This window comes from Dromiciops gliroides, chromosome 2 (genome assembly GCF_019393635.1).
Source record: "Dromiciops gliroides isolate mDroGli1 chromosome 2, mDroGli1.pri, whole genome shotgun sequence".
NCBI classification, from domain to species: Eukaryota; Metazoa; Chordata; class Mammalia; order Microbiotheria; family Microbiotheriidae; genus Dromiciops; species Dromiciops gliroides.
In genome coordinates this window covers 372,966,375-372,992,473 of record NC_057862.1, presented here as the reverse complement: position 1 = coordinate 372,992,473, position 26,099 = coordinate 372,966,375, and the positions used below count along the sequence as shown (strand labels likewise).

Genomic DNA, 26,099 nt, shown 5'->3' with positions numbered 1-26,099 from the left:
CCTACCAGCATCCAAGATGCAGCAGCTCTTATTACTGAAGGCTTCATGGGGACATGGGGCAAATAAACGAAGGTGAAGGGAGCAAAGAAAGAAGCAGGCTCAAGTACGAGGGTGTGTGGGGGAGGAGGAGAGAGGGAAGGAGAGAGGAAGGGGAGACAGATTCTAAGGCAGTAAATAACATACACAGTCGAGAGTCAAACTCAGAGCCTCCAACTTCAAAGACAGCATTCAGTGGGGATCAGGGACTCAGCCTTTTTTGTGTCATGCACCCCTTCTTAGAATAATGGTTTTTAAAAGTAAAAATAACCATTCATAATTAGAGAAAATGCCAAAGTTCAGTTAGAGGTTAGAGAAAATAAAGATGTAATTTTTTTTTCTCTCATTCAAGTTCATAGATGCCCCAAGAGCTATCCATGGTCCCCAAGTTAAGACGAAACCCTGCTCTAATGGGCTACTTACCCTAATCCATCCTCAAAGTTATTTTCAGAGGTTGTATCTCTCTGGGTATATATTAGGAGAATGAGAAGACTTTGCTGTTTTCAGCACTCCAAGGAACTACCCCACCTCCTTCTCCTCCCAGTGTCTGTCAGTCTTGTCTTAGTAGAATGTAAGCTCTTTGAGGAAAGAGGCTGAGTCATCTTGTCTTTGTCTGTTTGTGTCTCCAGCACAGTGCCTTCCATACAGATAGATTGATTATTGAATTAAATTGAATTGATTAGAGGTGTGAGTTCTGTGTGCATTGCCCTTAGGCTGAGGCAGCTGTTCCCACTGTGGAACAAACCTCAGTCCTTGCATTCTCCTCATCGAGACTCAATTCTCTGGTCTTCTTGGAGAGTAGCATTACCTCATCCTGTTGCTTCAGTTGTCTGTGCACTTTTCTGGGTTGGTTGCATCAGGAGTAACTTGGTAGTCTGATTTCCTCCCCCACGCCCCCACCCCACTAGATACAGTTTTTAATCTGATTTTTTAATGAAAAATTTTCTAATATTTAAAAAAATCTGATTTAAAAGGGCCTTTTGTTTTTGCATTGCAGCGCTTTCCAGATATATCCACCCTCAACCCCAATGAGTTTTCCCTTCTAACAAGAAAAAAAGTTAAGCCAACCCAATCAATGGTGCAACCATATGTGATAGGAGCACAAGGCATATCTGAGTTGGTGACCTGACTTCTGCCTGAGGTTCTTTGTTCTGAGATCCTATCCTCCTCCACCAGGACAGGGAATAAATAGTGCGTGGGAGATAAAGTGTGGCACCAATAGTTGAAACTACTTTTAAAAGAAATGGAGGGGGCAGTTAGGTGGCGCAGTGGATAAAGCACTGGCCTTGGATTCAGGAGGACCTGAGTTCAAATCCAGCCTCAGACACTTAACTAGCTGTGTGACCCTGGGCAAGTCACTTAACCCTCATTGCCCTGCAAAAACAAAAACAAACAAACAAAAAAACCCAAAAGAAATGGAAATGAGAAATTGTGAGTAAGTAAGTAGTACCCATGCTTTGAGTTGTGGCTTCAGCAACGGGCATGGGCTATATTGAACCGTCCATACTCTGCTATTCCATGCCATTGTGAGAAGGGCATCCTACTTGTGAGCTGGCTGACTTGGATTGGGAATACAGCACAACAGGCTCTCTGTGTGACACTAATTGGTTTGGGATGGAGATGGGAATCAAAAAGACAACTTGTACCTAACTTTAATTCTCTGCTCTGTAGGGCGCAAATTTGACCTGCGAGTGTACGTCCTGGTGATGTCTGTAAGTAACTCAATTCATCGGCTGCTGGAGGGAGGTGGCTTGAGTTTGGGAATCAGCCCTGGTGACCAGCATAAACTTTCTTGTCCAGTTTGACTCTAAACTGGGGAAGTAAGTGGAAAAGCTGGAGGGAGACACGTTCTTAAACTTTCCAGGGGATTTTTCTCTGACCTGACATCTGGGCCTCCTTCCTTCTTTGCTTCCTTCACCTTTGTCTCTATTTGCCCCATGTCCCCATTCTCTCTTCCTTGATTCTTTCCCCCCTGCCCCTTTCTCTGGTATCTCTGCCCTTCTTTATTTCTCTCTCCATTCTTCTGCCACCCACTCACTTTCCTCCTCCTTCCACTTTCTATCTTTCTCCAATACTCTCTCCTACATGGTTTCTTTCCCACTATCTTGTCTCTTCCCTACTCTCCACCCCAACTGTTTTCCTCTTCCTCCCTCATTGTCTCTTCCTCTCCCATCTCTCCTTACTGTCTCTTCTCTTCATCTATTCTTTATCTCTCCATTCCTCCTTCCTTCCCTTCCCTCACTCCTTCTCCTGCCTCCCTGTGTCTCCCTCTTTCTGGCTTCTCTTCAACAGTACATCCCCCTTCGGGCCTGGTTATATCGAGATGGCTTCGTTCGGTTCTCCAACACCCGCTTCACGCTGAGCAGTATTGATGATCACTGTATCCTCAACAAATAAGTACCTATTTGGAACACCGAATATCAGCAATACTAAGACAAAGACAGAGGCCTTGTCCTCAAAAAACTTACGTTCTGCTATGATTATGTGTATACACAGAAGTAAACTCAAAATTTGAAGAGAGAATATTAACAGCTGGTGGGAGGGAGGGTGAAGACAAGTTTCCTAGAGATGATGATGTATGAACTGAGCCTCCAAAAATTCTGAGAAGTGGATAGGAAGGAGTAGATTCCAGGCATGGGGAGAGGTAGGACCTCTGCATCTGGGATGGCTTATGTAATTACACAGAGGTCGGATATGAATGCTGAGTTTGGAGACTCAACATTCCTGATAGGCCAATTAGCTGCAATATAAGTGTGTGAAGGAGAATAATATAAAATAAGGTTAGAAAGGTAGGTTACAACCAGATTCTGAAAGGGCCTTAAACACCAGGCTTGAGAAGTTTGCATTTATCATAGGAACAATAGGGAGCCATGGAGGGTTTGTTGAATAGGGGAGTGATATGGCTAGACCTGTGTCATGGGAAGTTCATCTGGTCAAGTGTGTGAACAGTGGATTAAAGAGGAAAAGTTAGAAATAGGCAGACTATGTGGAGGCTATGTTAGAGTGGTTCAAGTGTAAGGCCAAATAAAGGCCTAAACTAAGGTGGTGGTTCTGTAAGTGGAAAGAAAGGGATGGATGCTAGAGATATTGTGAAGGTGTACAATAGGAAATACCTAACAACTGATTGTATATGGGGAGATACTGTATTGGGGATGGAAGAATCAAGGGTGACTTTAAGGCTATGGACTTGGGTGACTGGGAAAATGAAGTGATCTTAACAGAAACAGGGAAGTTTGGAAGAGGAATTTAGAGGGAAACATGATGAGTTCTATTTTAGCATGTTGAGTTTGAGGTGTCAAAGGAACCTTAAAGGCTAGTGCTGTGGAGCAGGCCTTTGGAGATGCAACGTTGGTTTTCAAGAGAGAGATTAGGATTGGCTATGGTAGACCGGGTGAATTTCCTCCCAAACGACTTTCTGCCATCCCCTGTGTTTCTTGGTCTATGCTCTTTCCTGTTCCTAATGGGCTTCTATTGGGCTTCCCATCTTGGAAGAGTTCTGGACCTGGGGTCACAGAATCAGAGAATCTCAGAGTTAACTTGAAGGGACCTCAGGAGCCATCTGATCTAGCCTGTACCTGGCCAAGAATCTCTTCTACAACCTCTGAGGATGTCCAGCTTCCACCTATGGCCTTTAATGCTTATAGAATTGAAATGAATGAGAGGGAGCCCACTACTTCCCGAGACACTCCTTTCCACTTTGGGGCAACTCTAATTGGGCTAAATCTGCCTCTACAACTTCCCGTTGGTGTTCCTAGTTCTTTTCTCTGGTACAGATAATAGTGATCATATCCCCAAGTCATCTCCTCCCTAGGCTGGGCATCTCCTGCTTCATCAACCTTGTTTGGAATGTTTGAGAATCCTCTCACCATCTCTATGTTGGTTACCTTTTTTCCCCTGGAAAGGTTTCTTATGTCTTTCCAGGTATAAATGTGGTCTAAATGAGACAACATGGGGAATTATTACCTTCCTTGTTCTGGACACTATACCTTTCTTCATGTGATAATCTTTTTTTTTTCCTACTTTTTTTTACAGGGCAATGAGGGTTAAGTGACTTGCCCAGGATCACACAACTAGTAAGTGTCAAGTGTCTGAGGCTGAATTTGAGCTCAGATCCTCCTGAATCCAGGGCCAGTACTTTATCCACTGTACCACCTAGCTGCCCCCACTATACTTTTCTTTTTTGTTTTTTTGTTTTTGTTTTTGTTTTTTTGCAGGGCAGTGAGGGTTAAGTGACTTGCCCAGGGTCACACAGCTAGTGTCAAGTGTCTGAGTCTGGATTTGAACTCAGGGAGTCCTGAATCCAGGGCCAGTGCTTTATCCACTGCGCCACCTAGCTGCCCCCCACTATATTTTTCTTAATGAAGTCTAGGATAGTCTAGGATTTGTTCCCTTGACTGCTATGTCACACCAGTGACCCACATTGATCTAGTGACTCACCAAAAACCCCCAGATCTCTTTCACAGGAATGTTGTTTAGCCAGGCCCTCCTTATTCTCTTTTGGGGATACAAACACAATGAATGAAAGAATCCCTGCTCTGAGAGGAGCTTACAGTCACTCCCCTTTCCTTTATATCCCCAATTGGTCATATTCTCTGTCTTAAACCCACTTTTTCATTTCTTCATGTACATGCACGTTGTATTTACTTATGCATTTGTGTATTGTATTCCCTCAGTAGAATTTAAAGTCTTGGAAGGTAGAGATTTCATATTCCTCCTGCTTTAACATAGTTGGTACTCAACAAGTTTGTTTAATTGGTGTTGAATTTAATGTTCACAATTAGTGCTTTTAATTGTGTGTTCCACAGTTTTGCAAAGTCAAGCTCACTAATCTATAGTTTTCAAACCCTACCCTCTACCCAATTCTATTAAAAATAGGTACATTTGCTTTTCTTCAGGCCCTGGGTACCATTTTAGACTCCCATGATCTGTTTTTTTTGGCAGGGTAATGAGGGTTAAGTGACTTACCCAGGGTCACACAGCTAGTAATTGTCATGTGTCTGAGGCCGGATTTGAACTCGGGTCCTCCTGAATCCAGGGCCAGTGCTCTATCCACTGCACCACTAGCTGCCCCCTCCCATGACCTTTTAAAGATCACTACCAATGGGTCAGCAAGTACATCTCCTAGTTTTTTCAATAGCCCAGTCTGTAGAGCATCTAGGCCCAGTGACTTGGTTGTCTGACATCTCCTTACTACTTACTTGCACTCTGTTAACTAAACTAATCCAAAGATTATTCTCATTGAAAAAAAGTGAAGAGGGGCAGCTAGGTGGCGCAGTGGATAGAGCACTGGCGCTGGAGTTAGGAGGACCTGAGTTCAAATTCTGCCTCAGACACTTGACACTTAATAGCTGTGTGACCCTGGGCAAGTCACTTAACCCTCATTGCCCTGTAAAAAGAAGGAAAGAAAGAAAGAAAGAAAGAAAGAAAGAAAGAAAGAAAGAAAGAAAGAAAGAAAGAAAGAAAGAAAGAGAAAAGAAAGAAAGAAAATGAAGGAACAAAATATGAGTTGAAAAGTTCAGCCTTCTCACTGTCATCAATTATCATCCTTCCACCCACCCTTTGGGCCCTTCTTTGATCATCCCTTTGCCTCCAACATAACTCTAAAGAACCCCAGTTTTTCTTTGTCCTTCTTGATTGCCAGCTGCAGTTCATGTGGGGTTTTCTTGCTAATTCTCATGGGACCGCGCTTCTTTGTATTCATTCTTAGTCACTTGCCATAGCTTTTGTTTGTCGTGCTTGTCTTTTTGTAATCTGAGATGGTTGATGAATTCCCTGTGCATCCACACCAAGGCACCCTTTATCTCCTCATTGGAATAATTTCTGCTTGGGTTTTCGGAATTTTATTCTTGTGTCAATTACCCCTCACGGCCTTAGGCTGTCCTTTCCCTGCATCCTTTGGCATCAGCTCTGCTCAATCTCAGGGACGTATAGATTGTGGCCAACTTTCTTCTCCTCCATCACCATCTCTCTGATGCTCTGATGCTTGTCCCCAAGGTTCACCTTACTTCAACAGCCAGTTCCTACTTGTTGGTCAGAATCAGGTCCAGAATAGCAGTTGCGTTGTTGCTTCCTCCATCTTTTGAAGGATAAAAATATCATTAATGCAAAACACAAATTTATCAGCTGCTCTGCTTTTGGCAGAGCAAGAGTTTTAGCAGATGTCTGCATATACAGACGTCCCTCAAATCTATAATATTATATTGCCATGTCTGGAATGGGCAGTTTTTCACTTGTTCCCCAAACTCCTTTTTAATACCACCTTTTTTTGTCCAGGTGGCTTACTGACCATGACAGTATTTGCTCTGCTTCCTCTTCAATTAGTCCTAACCCAAATGCTTTGCATCGTATTCCCTCTTCTGACTCTTGAATTTCATGAGTATATCTGTCATTAATATGTAATGTCACTAAATCCCTCCTGATTTTATATATTATTATATTAGTTATCAATATGTTAATATTTTATTGATTTTTTATTGGTTTGCTACCTTTTGACAGAAATATACATTTTCAGAGCCATATTCCAGTCATGAGTCTTGTCCCATCAAGTTTCAGTGAAACCAGTGAGATCCAATTGGCCTTCTTCCATTGGCATCTCTAGTTGGACAAGTTTATTACCTATAGTTTGAGCCAGAAGTCTTGTGCTTGCCCTTTTCTTGTCTCCTATGAATTGCTGAGTCTTTCTCCTGCCATTCTTTCTTGATCATGTTTGCAAGGCTCCATAGAGATGTGTTTTTACTGGCCCCTGGGGGGGGGGGTGTGGATTCCTTCCCTGGCCAGCAGCCCCATCATTGTTCTTGTATCTTAAGCCATGGTCCAGAAATCCAGAATCTGCCTTTCTCTTAGGAATTCCCAATCTTCAGCTGACAGTAGCAAATGAAAGCCCAATCTGTGCACCATAAAGCCTTTGGCTTTTCATCTAGGACTTTGGGATCCTTAGCAGGGCTTTCTAGGTTCTTTTTCATCATATGTCTCCACACAAATCACCAGAAAACAGCAATGGTCGTTAACTTCAAAATGGGAAGAATTTAGAGCTAGAAGGGATCTTATAGTTGATCTAGTCCAATCCCCTCAATTTACAGATGAGGAAACTGAGACCCTGAGAAAGGAAGTGACTTCTAACTTGTGTTGTTTTGGGCATTTCCCATCTCCGGACATCAGTTTTTCCCATGTATCAAGTACATGGGTTGCACTAAATGATAATCTCAAGCCCCTCCAGCTCTAGCTTTATGATTCTCAGATTCTAAATGCAGCATCTTCCTATCTGCATCTTTGGATGGAAGATGGAAAAAACTGGCCACTAAAATAAGTGTGGGATGCTTGGAAACACGAGTGGCTCCCTGCCTAGTTGTGGAGGGAAGGCTTTCTCAGCTTCTAGTCCTAGACCTTGACTGCTGACTTCTGTCAGATGTTCACCTCACCAATGTTGCTGTGCAGAAGACATCCCCCGACTATGACCCAGAGAAGGTGAGTGAGCAGCAGTAACTGTCACCCCTACCCAAGAAGCATCCTGGGGGCCAGAGTCCTGGGATCAAGGCTTCTTAGGCCACTAAATCATTGCTAACCAACATCTGAAGTCTTGGGGGACTTGGGGAAAGGGGCTAGACCTCAAAGAAGAGAGCCTGTTCTACCAGGCAGTCCATTCTACTGGATGGCTCTGTTGGGGTGGACTCTGAGAGAACTGAGCCTGAAGACAGAAAGGGTTCCAGGCTAAATTCCTGACCCACCCAGGATTTTGGTTCACTTATTTTCTGCTCTGCCTTCCTTGCCCTTTCCTGGCTGGCCCCAAAGCTATTGGAGAAAAAGCTTTCTATCTCTCCTGCTGCCACTGATGGTCTCTGGTTTGGTTTGGATGCATCCTTCAAAAGATTATAGATTTCAAGATCAAAAGGTTTTCAAAGGCTGTCTAGTCCAATCTTTTTTTTTTTTTTTTTTTAGTGAGGCAATTGGGGTTAAGTGACTTGCCCAGGGTCACACAGCTAGTAAGTATTAAGTGTCTGAGGCTGGATTTGAACTCAGGTACTCCTGACTCCAGGGCCGGTGCTCTATCCACTACGCCACCTAGCTGCCCCCTAGTCCAATCTTCTAATTTTACAAATGAGGAAGCTGAGGCCTGGTGAAGTTGTGACTTGTCCAAAGTCACAGGCAATGACAGAGGTGTCATTTGAACCCAGGTCTTCTGACTCCAAATCCATTCATTCACATTCTCTTTCTCTCTCTCTCTCTCTCTCTCTCTCTCTCTCTCTCTCTCTCTCTCTCTTTCTCTCTCTCTCCTCCCTCTTTTCTTCCTCCAATGTACCATGCTTCTCCTCCTTAGTTCATCAAGAGAGAGGTTTGTGTTTTCCTTTGCAAAAGGCCTTCATTATCACTGAAAAGAAGTAAAAACCCCAACATCTATAGATCTGTCACAGATTCCTCCAACTGCTGAGTGAGTGGCTGAGCCAGTGAATCTTATATAGGCACTTGTCATGTGGCCCTATGGGCCAGTCCAGTTTCTTGGCAAATGGGTCCAGGAAGGCCTGGTCACCTTGCAGAAGACACACCCTGACACAAAGCTGCTCACCAACCTAGGTTCTTAGGCTCTTGCATTCGGAGCTGTATGGGCCCCTCCTGTTCCCTTGGTCAGTTTCTAGTGCCAGGACTTCCCAATGCAAGGCTTTAGCTAGACTGGTCCATCGTAGCCTACCTCTCCCAACCAGGTGTCAGTAGGCCGGCAACACCATATACCCACAGTGATGTCCAGCTGTTCTCATATGAAGTTATATGCCCATAGAATTCCCTACCACAGTAAAGGAAGAAGTTAAGAATCTCAGAAGGGGGCGGCTAGGTGGCGCAGTGGATAAAGCACCAGTCCTGGATTCAGGAGTACCTGAGTTCAAATCCGGCCTCAGACACTTAACACTTACTAGCTGTGTGACCCTGGGCAAGTCATTTAACCCCCCATTGCCCCACACACAAAAAAAAGAATCTCAGAAGACATGGGTTCAGCTCTCAGCTCTACTCCTAACTTTCTGTGTAAGCTTAACCAAGGTATTTCATCCCCTGGCCGGATTTTCTTCATCTGTCAAAGACTGGATAGTTTTCAAACTCTTCTTCAGCCTCAAAATTGTGTGATCTGTGGGTTATTTTTTCACAAAGTCTGCATAGACCCTATAAACAGCTATTACTTTTGGGCTTTATACTTTGACCAGTGATGGACAGGCAAGAATATTAAGATATCCAGTCTAAGTGATGGACTTTTTTTATTTTCAAACCTTGAGAGGAAAAAAGGATGAGAAAGAACCTATCTGCCAGGACTCCTTATATCACCTAGTTTACCCAATAAATGAAGGCCCAAGAGACTCAGTCTGCCATGGAGCCAAAAAGGAAGGTTCCAATGTCTCTGACTATAAGCTCCCAGAGGGTAGGTGTCTGGGAACAGCTAGACAATGACTTATCAGCAAAACAGAATTGAAATGGAATTTTTTGGTTAGGTGAGGGTTAAGCAGAAGCTCTATGCCTGAGATGTCCTTGTTACTCTGAACTAACTCTCCCATAGAGATGGAGGTGGGACTAATCATGATTTGAACTGAGGATACCTCCTAAAATTGGTTTTATGTTAAACTCTAAAATGCTCACTTAACAATCATTTGGCTCTTCTGCCTGACAATTCAGGAAGCCCAAATAATCCCAGGTCTTCAAGGATAGTATGGTGCAGTGCAAGGAGCTCTGGAGTGGGAGTCAGAGGACTCAGGTTCAAATCCAGACTCTGCCAATTGCTGCCTTTGTGACCAAGGCAGACATTTCACTTCTCAGGGCCTCAGAGATCTGTTCTATGAAATGATGGGCCTGGGGTGGGGTTGGATTGTTCTAAATATTTTCTGTCTCCCCTGATCCCTGTGAGCTAGGTGCAGTTATTGAGGCCTGAGGTTCCTTCCATTCACCCCATGATTCTGTGGCAGGGCTGCAAATGGATGATCCAGCGATTTCGCCAGTACCTGACTTCCAAGCATGGCCCCGAGGCTGTGGAGACGCTCTTCCAGGACATGGACAACATCTTCATCAAAAGCCTGCAAAGTGTGCAGAAAGTCATCATCAGTGATAAGCACTGCTTTGAGCTATATGGCTATGACATTCTCATCGACCAGGACCTCAAACCGTAAGGGGCTTATTGTGGGCAGGGACAGCCCATTCTGTGTCGAGGCCCATTCCACGGGGTAGCCCTTGCTTAGAGTGATCTGTCCACATAGTGGACCATTCCTGAGGATGGCCTGCCTGTTCCACAGTACAATTCAAGTTCATTCTGTTTCAGATTAGTCCATCCTATAGAGTGGCCTCTTCTTAGAGCAGGTCATCATTTTATAGATTACAGGATGGTCCATTTCTTTTTTTTTTTTTAAGTGAGGCAATTGGGGTTAAGTGACTTGCCCAGGGTCATACAGCTAGTAAGTGTTAAGTGTCTGAGGCTGGATTTGAACTCAGGTGCTCCTGACTCCAGGGCCGGTGCTCTATTCACTGCGCCACCTAGCTGCCCCAGGATGGTCCATTTCTAATCCTTTCTATTTCAGAAATGAGAACTGTCTGGCTCCAACCAACCCTGTGTCCACAGAGCCTCTCCTTTAGTAGACCCTGTGTCATGCAACTTGGAGGAAGATACTCAGTGTGTTCCAATTGTCCCCACACCCAGAGAACACTAAACACCAGTGGCCAACAACTCCCAACTGCAAACAGCCTTCTCTATTCAGAGTCAAGAGAGGGTGTAAACTGCTGGCTTAGGTCACAAGCTAAGTAAGGGAAGCAAAGAACATCTACACAACAACCAGTATCCCACATTCCAAACACCTAAAAATTTAGATCTAGCGATTCAGGGCACCTTGAGACAATCATTGAGGCAACACAATGTGGAAGGAGCTCTGGCCTTGGATGTGCCATTGATTTGCTGTGTGACCTTGGATGAGTACTTTTCTTTCTGTGAACCTCAGTTTAATCCTCACAAAAGTGGAGATCAGAAGGCTTCAAAGAATTTTGAGAATGAAATGCTCATAGACATTGAAATTGCTTAAAGAGCCATACAAAGGGTCCATTATCATCATCATGTCAAATGATGTCTGATTTCTTCCCGAAGCAGATGGGCTTTCATTTTCTTCCCAGTAGACCAGGTTGAGAATAAACTAGGAGCTCCATCTCAGCTAATCTGGCATCTTCCTACAAGCCTGAGAGATCCATCCCTCCTTTCTCCTAATCTGCAGGTGGCTTCTTGAGGTCAACGCCTCCCCATCCCTCGCTGCCAGCAGCCAAGAGGACTATCAGCTCAAGACTTGTCTTCTGGAAGACACACTGCATATTGTAGACATGGAGGCCAGGTGGGGACACTGATGCCAACCCATAGAGCACGGGGAGGTGCTCACTTTTAGTATATGAAAATCTTGATTTACACAAAATAATTTCTTAATTCTGGGAGATAGGATCATTATCTAGCTCCCACCCTAGCCAATGCCCTTTGTATTATGTTTACAGTGCCCACAAATTTGTGGCTCATTATTTTTCTCCTGTGCGACTGACATGTGATTTTTTTAAAAATTCAATTTTATTTGATCTTCAGTTCTGAATTCTCTCTCTCTCTCTCTCCCTTCCCACCACCCATTGAGAAGGAAAGAAAAACAAAACCCATTACAAATATGTAAAATCATGCAAAAGAATTCCCACATCATCCATATTGCCACCCCCAACCCCCCCAAAAAAGTAAAGAAAATATGCTTTCATCTGCCCTCTGAGTCCGTCAGGTCTCTATCTGGAGGTAGATGACATTTCATCATGAGACCTTTGGAAGTGTTTGGTCATTGTGTTGTTCATAGTTGCTAAATCTTTCACAGGTGATTATCTTTACAATATTGCTGTTACCAAGTACGTTGTTCTCCTTGTTCTTCTCACTTCACTTTATATCTGTTCATACAAGTCTTCCCAGGTTTCTCTGAAACTCTCCCCTTCATCATTTCTTTTTATTTGTTTGTTTTTTGTGCTGGGCATTGAGGGTTAAGTGACTTGCCCAAGGTCACACAGCTAGTAAGTGTCAAGTATCTGAGGTCAGATTTGAACTCAGGTCCTCCTGAGTGCTTTATCTACTGTGCCACCTAGCTGCCCCTTCATCATTTCTTATAGCACCATAGTATACCATAACTTGTTCAGCCAATCCCCAGTTGATGGGCATCTCCTCATTTTCCAATTCTTTGCCACCACAAAAAGAGCTGCTATAAATATTTTTGTATATATGAGTCCTTTACCTCTTTCTTTGATCTCTTTGGAGTATAGACCTAGTAGCAGTATTAAAAAAGGTACACACAGTTTAATAGCTTTTTGGGAATAGTTTCTCCATTGTTCTCCAGAATGATTGGACTAGTTCACAGCTCCATCAACAGTGTATTAGGTGTAGGGGCAGCTAGATGGCACAGTGGATAAAGCACCAGCCCTGGAGTCAGGAGTACCTGAGTTCAAATCCGGCCTCAGACAGTTAACACTTACTAGCTGTGTGACTCTGGGCAAGTCACTTAACCCCAATTGCCTCATTAAAAAAACAAAACAAAACAAAACAAAACAGTGTATTAGGTGTACCTATCCTCCCACAGCCCCTCCAGCATTTCTCATTTTCCTTTTCTATCATCTTAGCCAATCTTATGGGTGTAAGGTGGTACTTCACAGTTGTTTTAACTTGTGTTTTTCTAAGTTTTTCACTTTATTTTAGTTTAGTTTAGTGAGGCAATTGGAGTTAAGTGACTTGCCCAGGGTCACACAGCTAGTAAGTGTTAAGAGTCTGAGGCTGGATTTGAACTCAGGTACTCCTGACTCCAGGGCCAGTGCTCTATCCACTGTGCCACCTAGCTGCCCCAAGTTTTTCACTTTAAAAAAAATCCGATTCAACTTTTCAAGAACATACATGTCTCGTAAATCAAGGTACTCCTGACCTAATGAGTACCAACCGGAGCTATTTTTTTAACTAGACCTAGCTGTGATTTCTTTGGTGTAGCGAGCTCTTGGTGAGCTCCCTGATGCAGATCAGCACCTTCTCTGTAACTTATGGTTTTAGAGAGTTGGGGGGGGGGGAAGGTTAAATGACTTGGCTAACATCAACATAGCAAATATTCGACAGAGTCAGGACACAAATAAGGGTCTTCCTGACTGAGGGAAACTCTGTCCATGGTATCTCATTGCCTCTCAACGGGAGCTAAACTATACAGTAAACTAGGTTAATAGAACCCCTCGCCCCCAATCTCCCAAGGCAGACCTAACCAAACTATTTTTTTTTTCTTACTGGGAAAATTGTTAAGGAGGAACAGCTTAAAGGAGAAGTTCAGGGAAGACATGTGCCACTCACTGTTCTATGCAAGCAATGGGAATATAAAAAAGGTGGTGGCTGCTCTCAGGGAGCTTATGATCTACTAAGAGAAGACAGTACGCAAAAGGAAGCTGACCAGCTACGGGTGGGAGGTACCCACTCAAAGCATGATAGAGAAATCCAGAGCACTGGAAGGGTCATAGGATCTTAGAGCTGGATGCACCTTTGAGATCATCTAGTCCAGCCCTCTTGTTTCCCAAATGGGGAATCTGAGATGCAGAGGATGGAAGCTGCTTGCCCAGGGTCTAAGGGGGACAAGCTGGAATATGAACCCAGAGCCGCTGACTCCAGATCCATTCCTTTTGAAGGCCCCAGGTTGACTCTTCCCTGAACAAAGGAGGAGCCACACAGATCTAGAAAAGGGCTTCAGCTCTGGCCTTGGCCAAGACAGAAACACCCTTGGGTCAAGGCTAGAAACACAGTGGCTGAGATTCTCATGGAGATCTCTGTAATATAAATGATCATAATGATACTAATCTCTTTCAGGCAATTGACAAAGCACTTTCACACACACATACACATAGCAGCCATGGGGGTCAGGGAGCACAAGGCTTACCTATTTAGACTTGACAGGAGCAAACAGGCCCATAGAGGTGAAGTGTGGCAAACGGTGACTGTGGGACTCAAAGGCAGCAGTGAGTGCAGTGTGAAGAGTACCGTATCTGAAGTCAGAAGAGCCGGGTTTGAGTCCAGACTTTGTCACTCACTAGTTGTGTAACCCTAGGCAAGTCACTCCCATTGCCCTTTGTTTTTTCATCTGTAAAATGGGCATAATCATACTTAGACTGACAACTATCTCAGGTGGTCTGGAAGACCTGGGTTCTAATGCTGTCTCTGACGCATACTGGCTATGGGATCCTGCCTCTCGATAGCTCTCTCAGGCTGTTTGTTACAGATGAGGGTATGATTGGCCCTGGTGAAGAGAATTTGCTGATGGTAAATTCCCCACATCAAGCGGCAGTGGAATCATAGGTGTAGATCCTCCCCTCCCCCCACCTCCATGGCCATCGGAAACAATGTGTTTTTACTCCCTATTGCATATGGTTATTGGGAGGCTCAAGTGAAATAGACATGTCATGCCTTGGAAATCTTAAAATTTAGCTATAGAGATATCAGTTACTGGACTGTTCATTATGAGCCTAGGGCTTTCTCCTCAAACTCCACTCCACCAGAGCTTTCTATAGCTGTCACCTCTTAGAAAGAGGCAGTATGGGTACAATTGAGCCAGAAAACCTAGGCCCAGGTTCTGGCTCTGTCACATTTCTTCGTAACCACAAGCAAATGTTTGGCCTCTGAGCTTTGGTTGACTCCTCTGTGAAATGGGGATAAAACCCCTTGTACCACTGACCTCATAGGGTCTATGGTTTATACAAGTGCTGGTCCCTCAGATCTTTGGCTACTGCCCCTGAATGATGCTTCCCTCGTCAGGAGGCGGGGCTGCATCCATCCTGGCATTTGCTACCCCATCTCCACTCTGCCTGCTCCCTAGGCTCACAGGAAAGGAAAAGAGAGTTGGCGGCTTTGACCTCATGTGGAACGACGGACCAGTCAGCAGAGAAGAAGAGGGCATCGACACGTCAGGGACAGGGAACTTTGTGGCCAACACCCACCTGGGTATGTGGTGCTCCTCCGCAGGTTCTCAGAGGGTCGTGTGCCCATCCTGGCATGACCTGGGGACGGTGGGGGGGGTGAAACGCAAGCAGTGGGGTGGGGGGGTGGCCTAGTGGAGAACCCACTGCACCTGGACATTTCCACTGTCAGTAGTGAGTTCTCCATACATGTATGTCTCTTTAGCCAATACTCCTTTGTCCTCATCAGAATTATTCCATTTTATAATTTCCTTCTTGAGTTTTCCCCTCCTGCCAGGCTGCCTCCCCTGCTTTAGAATTTTAGTCCCTGGGAACCTACTTATCCCTTCTCTGAAGCCTTTTGTGTCAGCTCTCCCCAAATCTGGCCCATTTCAAACTGCCTGCTTTCTTCTTCATTCTAACCTCAGTGAGTAGAGAAATCTATAGGTTTCCCTCAGGTGAAGCGTGAGGGGGAAAGAACATGAGGACTAGGTCAGGGAAGCTTTTTAGAGGTGTTTGCCTGGGGGGGGGGAGCGCGGTGTCCATTTGTGTCTGGGGGCAGAGGCATGGGATGGGGCAAGTGTGGGATGACAGATGATCGAATGGGCCAGAACACAGGCCCCTGGGTGAAAGGAGTGTGAGAAGGGCCCAGAAGGTGGAGTGATCACCACTGGGAAGGGCCTTAAAAACCAGCTAAGAGTTTGAACTTGATTACAGTTCATACTTCCTTAGTGCTTTACTTTTCAATGCATTTCCTTGGAAATTCCCTTATGTATGAGGTGGAACAGGGGAAAGAGTGCTGGTCTTGGACCCAGGACACATTCTATAGGCAAACCACTTCTTTCTAGGCCTCATCTATCAGACTAGGTAATAATGCTTGCACTCTATCTACCCTGAAGAGCTCACGAGGTGTTTGTAAACCTTTAAGTACTATATGGGCTGTTCATATTCTCATTTGACAGATAAGAAAACTGAGGCTTGCCCACAGCCATGCTTTTCTTCCTACTAGTTCCAGGTCACCCAGCTGGTGAGTATGGGGGGGGAGGTCCTGCTAGCACCCCTGCTCTTGCTTTTATTTCAGGCTGCAACAACGATAGAAAGAAACAGCTGAGACAGCTCTTCCGTTCACTTCACAGCCAGAAGAAAGTTACCAGCTAATCATGGCGGGCCAGGGAAAAATTGAGCCCACGCAGGTGCCCAGTGACCCCTCCCAATTTTGGAGCCGTGCCTCCAGTTTCTCTCAGGCCTGCCAACTAGTTTTGCTGGCTCAGCATGTCATCAACCATTAGCCTCCTGGAGCTGGCTCCAGGGTGTGCTGCGGGTGAAGCGTGCTCAGGAGCTGTGCCAATCTGGGAAGCTGGATGGATTTGTGACCTTGAAGGGGTTAGTCTGCATTGGTTATATGATCAGGAACTAAGAATTTGACCTATACAGAGAAATGCAGCAAGCCTTGCAGTCCTAGAGAGAACGTTATTAATAAAAGCAAATCATCAATTGACTTGTTTCTGATCTGGCTAGGATCCTGTGGGCTGGAAGTGCTGGGCGTCACTTCTGTGTGTTCACTGACACTCTTCTCCCTTCTCGGCAGATGGGCAAGGTCACCCCCATTTTAGAGATAGGAAGAAGCTAATGGAGGGCAAGGGAGTAATTGCCTCCCCAGGCACCACCAGGTTGCCAGGATGTGAATTCAAATCGAGATCTGTTATAAGACTAGCTCCAACATTTATTAGCAAGAGGAATTCTAACAAGTCACTTAACTTTTAGAGCCTACTTCCTCATCTGTGTGGACCACATGACTTCACTGGTTATCAAAAACTCCTACCTACTGAGGACCCCCTTGCTGCGTGGCTCCCCCCAACCCCCTCACAGAATAACAACTACTCGGCAGCATGGTCTGAGGGGCTTGCCTGGGGCCTGAAAGATTAAGTGACTTGCCCAGAGTCATAGCCAGCATGGGACTCGAGGTGGGGTGAAACCCAGGCTTTTCTGGCTTCCAAAGTCACCTTTTTATTTCATGTCTGGATGCCTCTCTTCACATCTGACGGGTCTAAGAAAGCAACCAGCCATTTACTATGCACTTTCTCGGGGCACAGCAGTCCTACTGCTTCTAATACATACTAGCTATGTGACCCTGAGCACTGTCATCTCTTTAATCACCATTTTATAATGCCCTTACCACACGCGAAGCACTGTGATAGGTGTTGGGGACCCAAGTACATACAGTCAGTGAGACAATCCCTTCTAATGAGGAGCTGAGTTACAGAACAGTGACTGATCTGTACTGTTTTATCAGAATCACAGATCCAGTCCAAAGGGGAAAAAAAACACACAAAGCATTATGATGAAGGGTTAGGGGTGACAGATAAATCAGACATTCTCTCATCTCAAGCCCTTCATAGCCCATAGGGAGACCCAAGAATGTGGAGAATTGTAATCCCCCACAAACCCAAGTGCTTTGAGAGGAGCTGAAAAAATGCTAATTAAGGTCCAAGAAAGAAATTTCAGAACTTCCAGAGATCAGGAAGGGTTTCACAGAGATCACACTTAAGATTCAAGAGTGGGGACACCTAGGTGGTGTAGTGGATGAAGCACCAGCCCTGGATTCAGGAGGACCTGAGTTCAAATCCAGCCTCAGACACTTGACACTTATTAGCCGTGTGACCCTGGGCAAGTCACTTAACCCTCATTGCCCTGCAAAAAAAGCCCCAAAACAAACAAGATCCAAGGGTAAAAAGTATCTCCCCGAACCTTTCTGAACCCATTTCCTTCGCTGTAAAATTGGGATCATGTCATTCCAATGTACCTACCTCTCAGACTGTTGGGTGGCTTAGACGAGCTAATGCATGTAAAGTACTTTGCCACCTTCAAAGGCCAGTTACTCTCTCCTTACGATGGGGACGCAGCATCAGCTTTCCAGAACACACTTTATAAATCCCGGCATAATTACCCCCATTCGTACAGCATTTTAAAGTTTGCAAAGCACTTTCCCCACAACCCTGTGAGGCAGACAGTTCAAGCGTCATCATGATTTGAAGAAAGTTAAAGGGAAGTGACTGGCTCAAAGTCACACACTCTACTCAGTCACACTACCCAGGGGAAGCCAAAGCCCTCTTCTTTTTTTTAAGTGAGGCAATTGGGGTTAAGTGATTTGCCCAGGGTCACACAGCTAGTAAGTGTTAAGTGTCTGAGGCCAGATTTGAACTCAGATACTCCTCAATCCAGGGCCGGTGCTCTATCCACTGTAACACCTAGCTGCCCCCAAAGCCCTCTTCTGACTCAAGGACAGGTGGCACTGTCTCTAGCACAGCCAATGAGGGTGCTGGAGCAGGGAGAAGTGAGCCTAAGTGGGAGGTCCCAACTAGGAGTAAGAGATCAGTGGGACTATGGGCACCATTTAATCAGTGTCAGGAGCCACTGGCTGCATGCCAGTCCTCACCCTCCCTCCCTCCCTCCCTCCCCATCCCTCCCAATCTAGCTTAAGAGAAAACCACAGTCCAAGCTACAATTGCACATTCCTGCACATGTACATCATACATTTTTTTCCTTTCAAAGTGATCTCATTATTTAAGGTGCAGTAGTTCACAGGCAAGGTAAATAACAATCTCTGGCAGTGGGATACCACTGATGATCACACTGGCCACTGAGACTGTGCAGAAGAGTATAGCATTAGCAAACACTGGAAGTCATCTCAGGCAAAACAAACACAGGTCACAGATACTGGGACTCCACCCAGAGTCTTTATTCTGCTCAGTTCTTTTATGGCTCTTTTGAATTTCACTTGGTATAGTCCTGTGGTGTGTCCATCTCAAGGAACGGGCTCTCAGAAATTCCGTGACACTATGGGAAGTTATCTATGATAGGGACAGGGATGTGTTAGCAGGGAAATGTTTAATGATAATTGCCCCTAAGCCCTGCAATTACTGAAGGAACAACTGCTTGGGTAATTCTTCCTAAGAGAGGTTAAGGAGACAAAGTCTCAGTCTGATCTACAAAGATGTTAACAAGAGTCTCTGATATAATCAGAACTCGAAGAAAACTGAAAAGGGGAGCTTGTATTGGGAAATGTGAGCTGTTTTCAGCACTAGTTGCATGAGCTATGTGGTGAACCACAAATATACAAAGTTTCCTGTCTATCACAAACCACCATTGAGCATTGCTGTTCCATTTAGATCTGTTATAAAATCCCTCCATCATCGCCCTACGAAGTTTCTCTTCTCCATCCTTTTTCCACTGAGGGGAAGGAAGGGAAGGGTTGTGCTGGAATGAAGTGCTCTCTCAATCTCTCTCCCACTCCCTTCCCCAGTGCTAGAACAATAGTCAAACTGTGGGTCTGAGGCAGAGGAAAAAACGCACACTCCCAGACAGCAGGACATTGTTGGAAGTGCCTGTGGCAGTCATTCGAATGCTCCCACTGCTGCTGCCCCAGCCTCTCATCTTGGGTCTTCTCCAAGGACCATCAATAGGCTTGGTGTTTCAGCCCACCCTGGTGGCGTCCTGGGTGGATAATAACAGGCTGTAGGTTCCTGGCCTTAATAGAGCAGCCAAATCCTGTAAACAAAAAAGTCTTTAGTAGCAAACTGCTATCTGATAGATTTCTGAAGCTAGTTCCTACTATATACTCCATTGCCATAGTTGTGAAGCGGTTCTTCTGTGGACTTCTCGGGGTCAATGGTTTAAGTCCCCACACTGGTCCTTGGTTGTTGAACTTCATCCTTTCAAGATGACATTAAGGGCTCTCATCTCCTCCTGGCTCAGGGGCTTCAGGTTAAATCCTTTCAACTCCGGTTTCCCTATGGGGAGAATCAAGTCATTGGGTCAGAGAGGTGTAAGAGGGATGTGGAGGAGGTGCTGGCTAGTCCCACCACACTCTAGCTGGGGGAAAGAGCTTACTTCTACGCACTGTCACAGGACGGATTAATGGTCTAACAAGAAAGGCTAAGCAAAACCAGTTTCAGCATGGTAACTGAGCAACACCGATTCCCTCATTTCTCTTGGGTTTTGGGAAGACTCAGAAGAGTTCATAGACCCTTATTTCCCCATTTCTCTCAGGGGCTTTCCTGCCTACTCATATACTTCAAACATTGGCATGGAAGAGGAACCAGCTCTGGGTTCACCCAAGGTCATAAAGATCTCCCCTGGGTCAGACTATCTGCCTTCCCTCTCCTAGACTCAATCTTTATCATGAGTGAATTCAAAGTGACCAATGGCAGAATGTAACTTTAGAAGAAACTTTAATGGGATCACAGACCATTTTTGTAGGTAAAGGGGGCATGTGCCAGTCCACTATGTCCCTCTTCTTCACTCATTGCTTTACCCCAGCCCCTGAGATTTAGCTTTTGCCTTTTCCAGCTTCTTTCAATCCCCACTAGGGAACTACCTACCTTGAGCTTCAAAAAGGCGGTTCACCTTCCCTTTCAGCTGTTTGCGTAGTTTCTCTATCTCCTCATCCAAGTGCTCCTGATCTGAAGAAAAACAAACAATAACAGCAACAGGCATTTTCAGAGCATTCTGCAATTTTAAAAGCACTTTCTTCTCAAATTACATGAAGTGGGTCGTGCAAGTAAGCATTATGCTTAATTTATTGGGGAAGAAACTGAAGCTAGGGCCAAATGATTTGTCCACAGTCACATGGCTAGTGAACATCGAGACTCAACTCCAGGTGTCCTGCCTGACAGGCCGTGTGCTCTCTCCCACAGCACTACACGGCCTGTTAACAGAATGATTTGGAGGAGGGGGAATGAGAGGTCTAGTATGCTCTATCAAGGTCCCAAATAGCAGAAAAAAGGCAGCAGGGTCTGGGGTGGGAGAGGCAGCCCAATGGTGCTGGAACCAGGCTTATGAAGCTCACTGTTGTCTGAGAGGAAGAGGAGGAGCTAGTTGAGGCTAAGAATGTGTGAACCATAACGTAAACTGGGCTGAAACAGGGAGGAAACCATGGACTTACTGAACAAAGCCTGCATACAACTTGCTTAGTGACCACAGGCAAGTGATTGTCCTTGACTCCTCCTTTAAAAACAAGGGAGTTGGACTAGCTGGCCTCTCAAATTCCTCCTATGAATTCTGATGACCTTATGTCCAGAGCTTCCCCATTAACAAAGATTAGAGAACACTGTGGGTACTACACACCATCTAGCGGAAGAGTTAAGATGAGATTCAGGTATGTCCAAAGAGAATGCCTGGCTGGAAATGTTTATGGGTATGATGAGTGGCAGAGATTAATGACACAACAAGTGATAGGACACAGAAGGAATCAGGACTGGAGTAAAACCTTTGAGAATGTATACAATTTACAGAGACCATTGAGAGCAAGATCAAACACACAGAGGTGGGGAAGCATAAGGAATGGTGCGCCAGATAGAAAGCCAAGAGATGGGCCTGGCTAGAATGAAGGGGTGACAGGTGAGGAGATAAGAGGTTGGGTCAGACTGTGAAAGTTCTTTTCTGAGACTGGATACCAAGAACTCTCAATTACTTTGTTTTCAAATCACACTATTCTACCCTGTGGGTAATTCCCACTACAGAACTTTATGTAGGAGATCAGAGATTTAGGGCTGGAGGGGACTTCCAGAGGCCATCTAAGTCCATTTCACAGATGATGAAATTGAGGCCCAACAAAGTTGTGTCCTGTCCAAGGTCACACAGACAGCAACATCTTTTCACAGATTCAGGCAGGAGTAGGAACAGATTCCAGATCCTGGCCGCCCAGCCACATTCTTCCATTTTACCAGAATGGTGGGATAGCCAATTCCTTCTTCCCCAGAGAAGAATACAGATCTTGGTCTCATCTTTTCTGTACTGATGCCCCAACAACCCCTTTCCCCAAAACACTTGGTCCCAAGAAGGTTTTGGGGGATGACTGTTTAGAAAAAAATTGTAACTGGGGGCAACTAGGTGGTGCAGTGGATAAAGCACTGGCCTTGGATCCAGGAGGACCTGAGTTCAAATCCAACCTCAGACACTTGACACTTAACTAGCTGTGTGACCCTGGGCAAGTCACTTAACACTCATTGCCCTAAAAAAAAAAAATTGTAATCATTGTGTTTGTAATTTTACTGGTTCTCCTTACTCCACTCTACATCAATTCAAACAAATCCCACCTTTCTAGGGACTCCTCCTCCTTGTTATTTATGACTATTCCCTAATCAACATATACTAAACTTTGTTTCAAGTATAGTTATTAACATTTTGGTTTATATATTAACTTGCTATCTCTGACCTCTTTGAGGTATATGCCCCGAAGTGGGATCTCTAGGTCAAAGGCTATCAATATTTGAATAACTTTTTGGAACTGAGACTTTGTGAGGGGTCTGAATTAAGACCCAAGCCTAAGCTATGCAAGGTTTGATTTGGGAGGTGAAGCTGCAGTGTTCACAGCACAGTTTTGGGGTTCCTTACCTTTCTGAATCATATCCTTTGTCCGTGGTTGGGGAAGCTGGATGAACATGTTTCCAAAGCAAACCATCACTTTATCTGAAAAAGTAAATAGCCCCTGGTCAGCTTGATAAATCAGCAAGTGTTTATTTAAAGTGCCTACTATGTGCCAAGCATTATGAGACACAAATAGTAAGACTGAAACCATCCCTATCCCTGAGGAGCTTACAGAACAAATATACACATATGGCATATCAACTCAACAAATATCATACTTATTGGCTGTTTGACCCTGTGCAAGTAAACTTAGCTATTCTAAGCCCCAGTTTCCTCATCTATAAAACAGAGATAATAGTATTTATTTCACAGTGTTGTTATAAGGTTTGAATGAGATTAACATGTAGAGAGAGCACTTCACATCTTCAAATGCTATGTCAGCTGTTATTGGTATTCTTCCCCATAAGATTTCAGGTATCCATAATTTTCTGAGGAAGGTAATAGAATTCACCCAATTGGGGAGGGGGGGGAGAGGGGAGAAGAAATAGAGACCTCTAACCACTTCTGTGTAGTCATGATTTAAAAAAAAACACAAAAAAATCTACTATAAGAAAATCCTAGCTTAACTACATATTCTTTTTTTGGTCCTTTGGTTCTCAGAGGGCCATGACATCAGACTGATGTTATGACTGGCAGTGAATTGGGTTTAAGTGAGGTAGGGCTATGCAAGGTCACCAACCTCCCTCTCTCCTCCAGAGCCATCTGGGTCCAGTGGCAAGATATACATCAGAACAACTGGAGATGGCCCCTTTGGTTAAGGCAATTGTTAAGTGACTTGCCCAGGGTCACATGGCTATTAAGCGTCTGAGATGAGATCTGAACTCAGCTCTTCCCAATTTAGGGAACAGTGCTCTATCCACCCTGCTACCTAGCTGCCCCTAACTATGTAGAAAGCCAAAAGGAAAAAAAAAGGATTTTATATTGATAAAAACAATTTTCTGAAAACTGACTGATCCCCACCTACTCCCCATTCCCAGGTCAATGAATTGCCTGGAGCTGACCGATCTTTGTCAATTCCAAACTCTTGATTTGTCTATTGGATCTCCCTTAAACAAACTATCCCTTCCCAAAGATTCCCCTCCTTACTCCCCAGACTTTAGGTTATTAAAAGGGTCCTTTACATTAAGTAGCTTCTATTTAGAGTTAAGTAGCTTCTAGACTTAAGGGCAGTCTTATAGTTCCCTTTGTTAAAGATTCATTTACGTTAAGTAGTTTCTATACTAGATTCAAGAACAATCCAGTAATTCCCTTTGTTCTATTATCCTACATAAACCCTGTCCTCAGTTCCCATCCTTTTTTCAAGATACTCCGAGTTTTAGCTCCTCTGCCCCATTAAAGACCTTATTTCTCCTATATTGATTGTTTCATTAATTTTCAAGTTAATATCCATGTCCTCAACGGTATTTACTGTGTATACTGTGATAGCATGTACTGGACCCAACAAGTGATGTGAATTTTAGATGTAAATATCCCCTATGACTCGTTTTTTTCTTTCCTCTCTTCACTCCATTGCTGCGGTGTGGAATTAAAGAGGATTACTTTATATTGACCCCTTTAAAAAAGGTCACAGTAAATCCAGTTTTGATCATACTCAATATTTCCAACAGCTCAAGAATAGCAAGACCCACCCCAGTTAACGCTTTCCGAGCACAGGGCCTTCCAGAACCCAGGGTGGTTCCTTTTAACACCGGGTAGGAGGCCTAAGGCACGGGTCACGGCAGGCTGGACGCTATACGGGGCTGAACCGCAGATTAGACTGCAGCCACTCGCAGCCAGGCCCCGATCGCGGGTCCCATGGCTCTATGGGGATTCCAGGCTCGCCCCTGTAAGAACACAGAGGCTGGGGAATGACTTCCATGACCCCTGACCCTCCCCTCCCCCTTACGTCTTACCTGACGGGCTGGGGTCTCTCTGCAGGGCCCTCAGGGCTTCCCGATTCTGGTTCCTTTTCAAGTCCAGGTCCACTATCTAGGAGAAAAGCCCGTCAGACATCAGAGCAGCGACCTAGGCCCAGTCATTCCCCGCCCCATCCCCACCCCCGCCTCGGGACCTCAGTTTCCTCCCCTGTACAAGGACGGGTCTGGACTCTAAGGTCTTCCGGCTCAGAGTCAGGGTAATGGAAAGGGGGAAGGGGAAAGAGGAGGAGTAAGGCGGGCAGGAATCTGGAAGCGCAGTCTCCTGGTTCCCAGACCCTTCGCGGACCTGCTGCTTGTCGGCCAGCACCTCCTCGGCCAGCTCCTCTACCTCGCCCAGGTAGCGCAGCACGCGCTCGGCTTCAGGAGCCAACATGATTTCGGCAACGGGGCAGCCCAGTGGTCTCCTTCTGCGCAGGCGCACCACCATAGGCACGCTTCGAATCGCTAGTGGCCGCCGCCGTACGCGGTGCACGTAGGATAAGTCACATGCCTGGGGGCGGGGCGGGGGAAACGAAAGTGGGGACGGGCTTTGAGGCCACGTGACGGGTGCTTGATGGAGTTGGGCGGGGGCGTACCGTGCTGAGGAAAGACAGGTACTTGGGCGCCGCCTTCAGGCTGAATTCCGTCTTTGCTCTTGAAGTCGTCAAGTCGGAAAATGACTGTCTTAAGGTCCTCTCACCAGCGTCATTAAAAAAGGCTTCCTGAATGAATACTCAGTGCTCAGTGCAGGGTGCAATGCAGGGTAGTGGATGGAGTTTCACAGAAGCCTAGGCTCAGGATCTCTCTGCTAAAGCCCAAAGTCGTTCAAACTTAACCTAGTCTTGACCTAGAAGGGAAGAGCTACTTGTGCACTGGAGTAGTCAAGAGAATGTTTTCTGGAACAAGCTGTACGACCTTGGACAAGTCACTCCTCTAGTTTCCTCCTCTGTAAAATAAGGTTATTCAAATTTTAAAATGTTAATTAAATAAATATACTATGAAAATCTACCACTGCTTTAGGAATTTTCTGGTGCAAATAATTTGGTATGTTGAAAAAAGGATTGCTATAAGAATAATATATAAGAATTTTATCAACTAAGACAAAATTACAGTTTTTCAACTTCAACACATTATTCCTATCCTCAGCAGATGTAACAAGAAGTCTTCTCTAGAATTTGGGCTTCTTGCCCTAAACCACAACCTATAAGCAGATAAAAGTTCCAAAGAGACAGATGTAGACTTCATCACCAGTAGTGGTACAAGCTTGGTGTAAACCTGGTGGTGCTGCAGAAGGAATATCACTCCACAGCTCCTTTTCCTACTCTCTGAAAACTACAGAAAAGCAATCTGTCAGTTAATTAATCAATTAGCCCTGGGAAGCTAGGTGATGCAGTGGATGAAGTACTAGGCCTTGAGTCAGGAAGACTCATCTTCATGAATTCACATCTGGCCTCAGACATTTGCTAGCTGCGTGACCCTGGGCAAGTCACTTCACCCTGTTTGCCTTAGTTTCCTCATGTTTAAAATGAGCTGGAGAAGGAAATGGTAAACCACTCCAGTATCTCGTTCAAGAAAACCCCAAATGGTGTCACAAAGAATCAGACACAACTGAAAAACAAGTGAATAACAACAAAATTAACCTACTAGGGAATGTGGCCATGAGGTGACTCAACTCTGGGTCCACCAGCCAAGTTACTCTATCAGAGAATATTCTGAGCTCATGCATGAACTTCTCCAAAAGCTGGTGTATCCCCACTGTCCACCAGAGGCCATTCAAGTCTAAAAACTCCATACTATTTCTCTTCA

General features: G+C 45.0%; 2 protein-coding genes across 4 annotated transcripts in view; one reads left to right on the top strand and one right to left on the bottom strand.

Moving 5' to 3' along the window:
• The window catches only part of TTLL9 (tubulin tyrosine ligase like 9), a 44,510-nt gene extending 28,046 nt beyond the window's left edge, over positions 1 to 16,464 (top strand). For all 3 annotated transcript variants that reach the window (XM_043980720.1, XM_043980718.1, XM_043980717.1), the window contains 7 exons: positions 1,708 to 1,748; positions 2,329 to 2,416; positions 7,442 to 7,500; positions 9,975 to 10,171; positions 11,262 to 11,375; positions 14,892 to 15,016; positions 16,052 to 16,464. In XM_043980720.1, coding sequence (XP_043836655.1) covers positions 1,708 to 1,748; positions 2,329 to 2,416; positions 7,442 to 7,500; positions 9,975 to 10,171; positions 11,262 to 11,375; positions 14,892 to 15,016; positions 16,052 to 16,128 — 701 coding nt within the window. In that variant the 3' untranslated portion in view covers positions 16,129 to 16,464. The remainder of the gene's footprint in view (positions 1 to 1,707; positions 1,749 to 2,328; positions 2,417 to 7,441; positions 7,501 to 9,974; positions 10,172 to 11,261; positions 11,376 to 14,891; positions 15,017 to 16,051) is intronic.
• Positions 16,465 to 18,678: 2,214 nt separating this feature from the next.
• On the bottom strand, positions 18,679 to 24,784 carry PDRG1 (p53 and DNA damage regulated 1). The gene is made up of 5 exons (XM_043982675.1): positions 24,601 to 24,784; positions 24,291 to 24,366; positions 22,366 to 22,440; positions 20,352 to 20,432; positions 18,679 to 19,760 (listed from the first exon to the last, which is right to left on the bottom strand). The coding sequence occupies exons 1-5, from the start codon at positions 24,739 to 24,741 to the stop codon at positions 19,678 to 19,680; spliced, it is 456 nt and encodes a 151-aa protein (XP_043838610.1). The 5' UTR covers positions 24,742 to 24,784; the 3' UTR covers positions 18,679 to 19,677.
• Between the last annotated feature and the right edge of the window lie 1,315 nt (positions 24,785 to 26,099).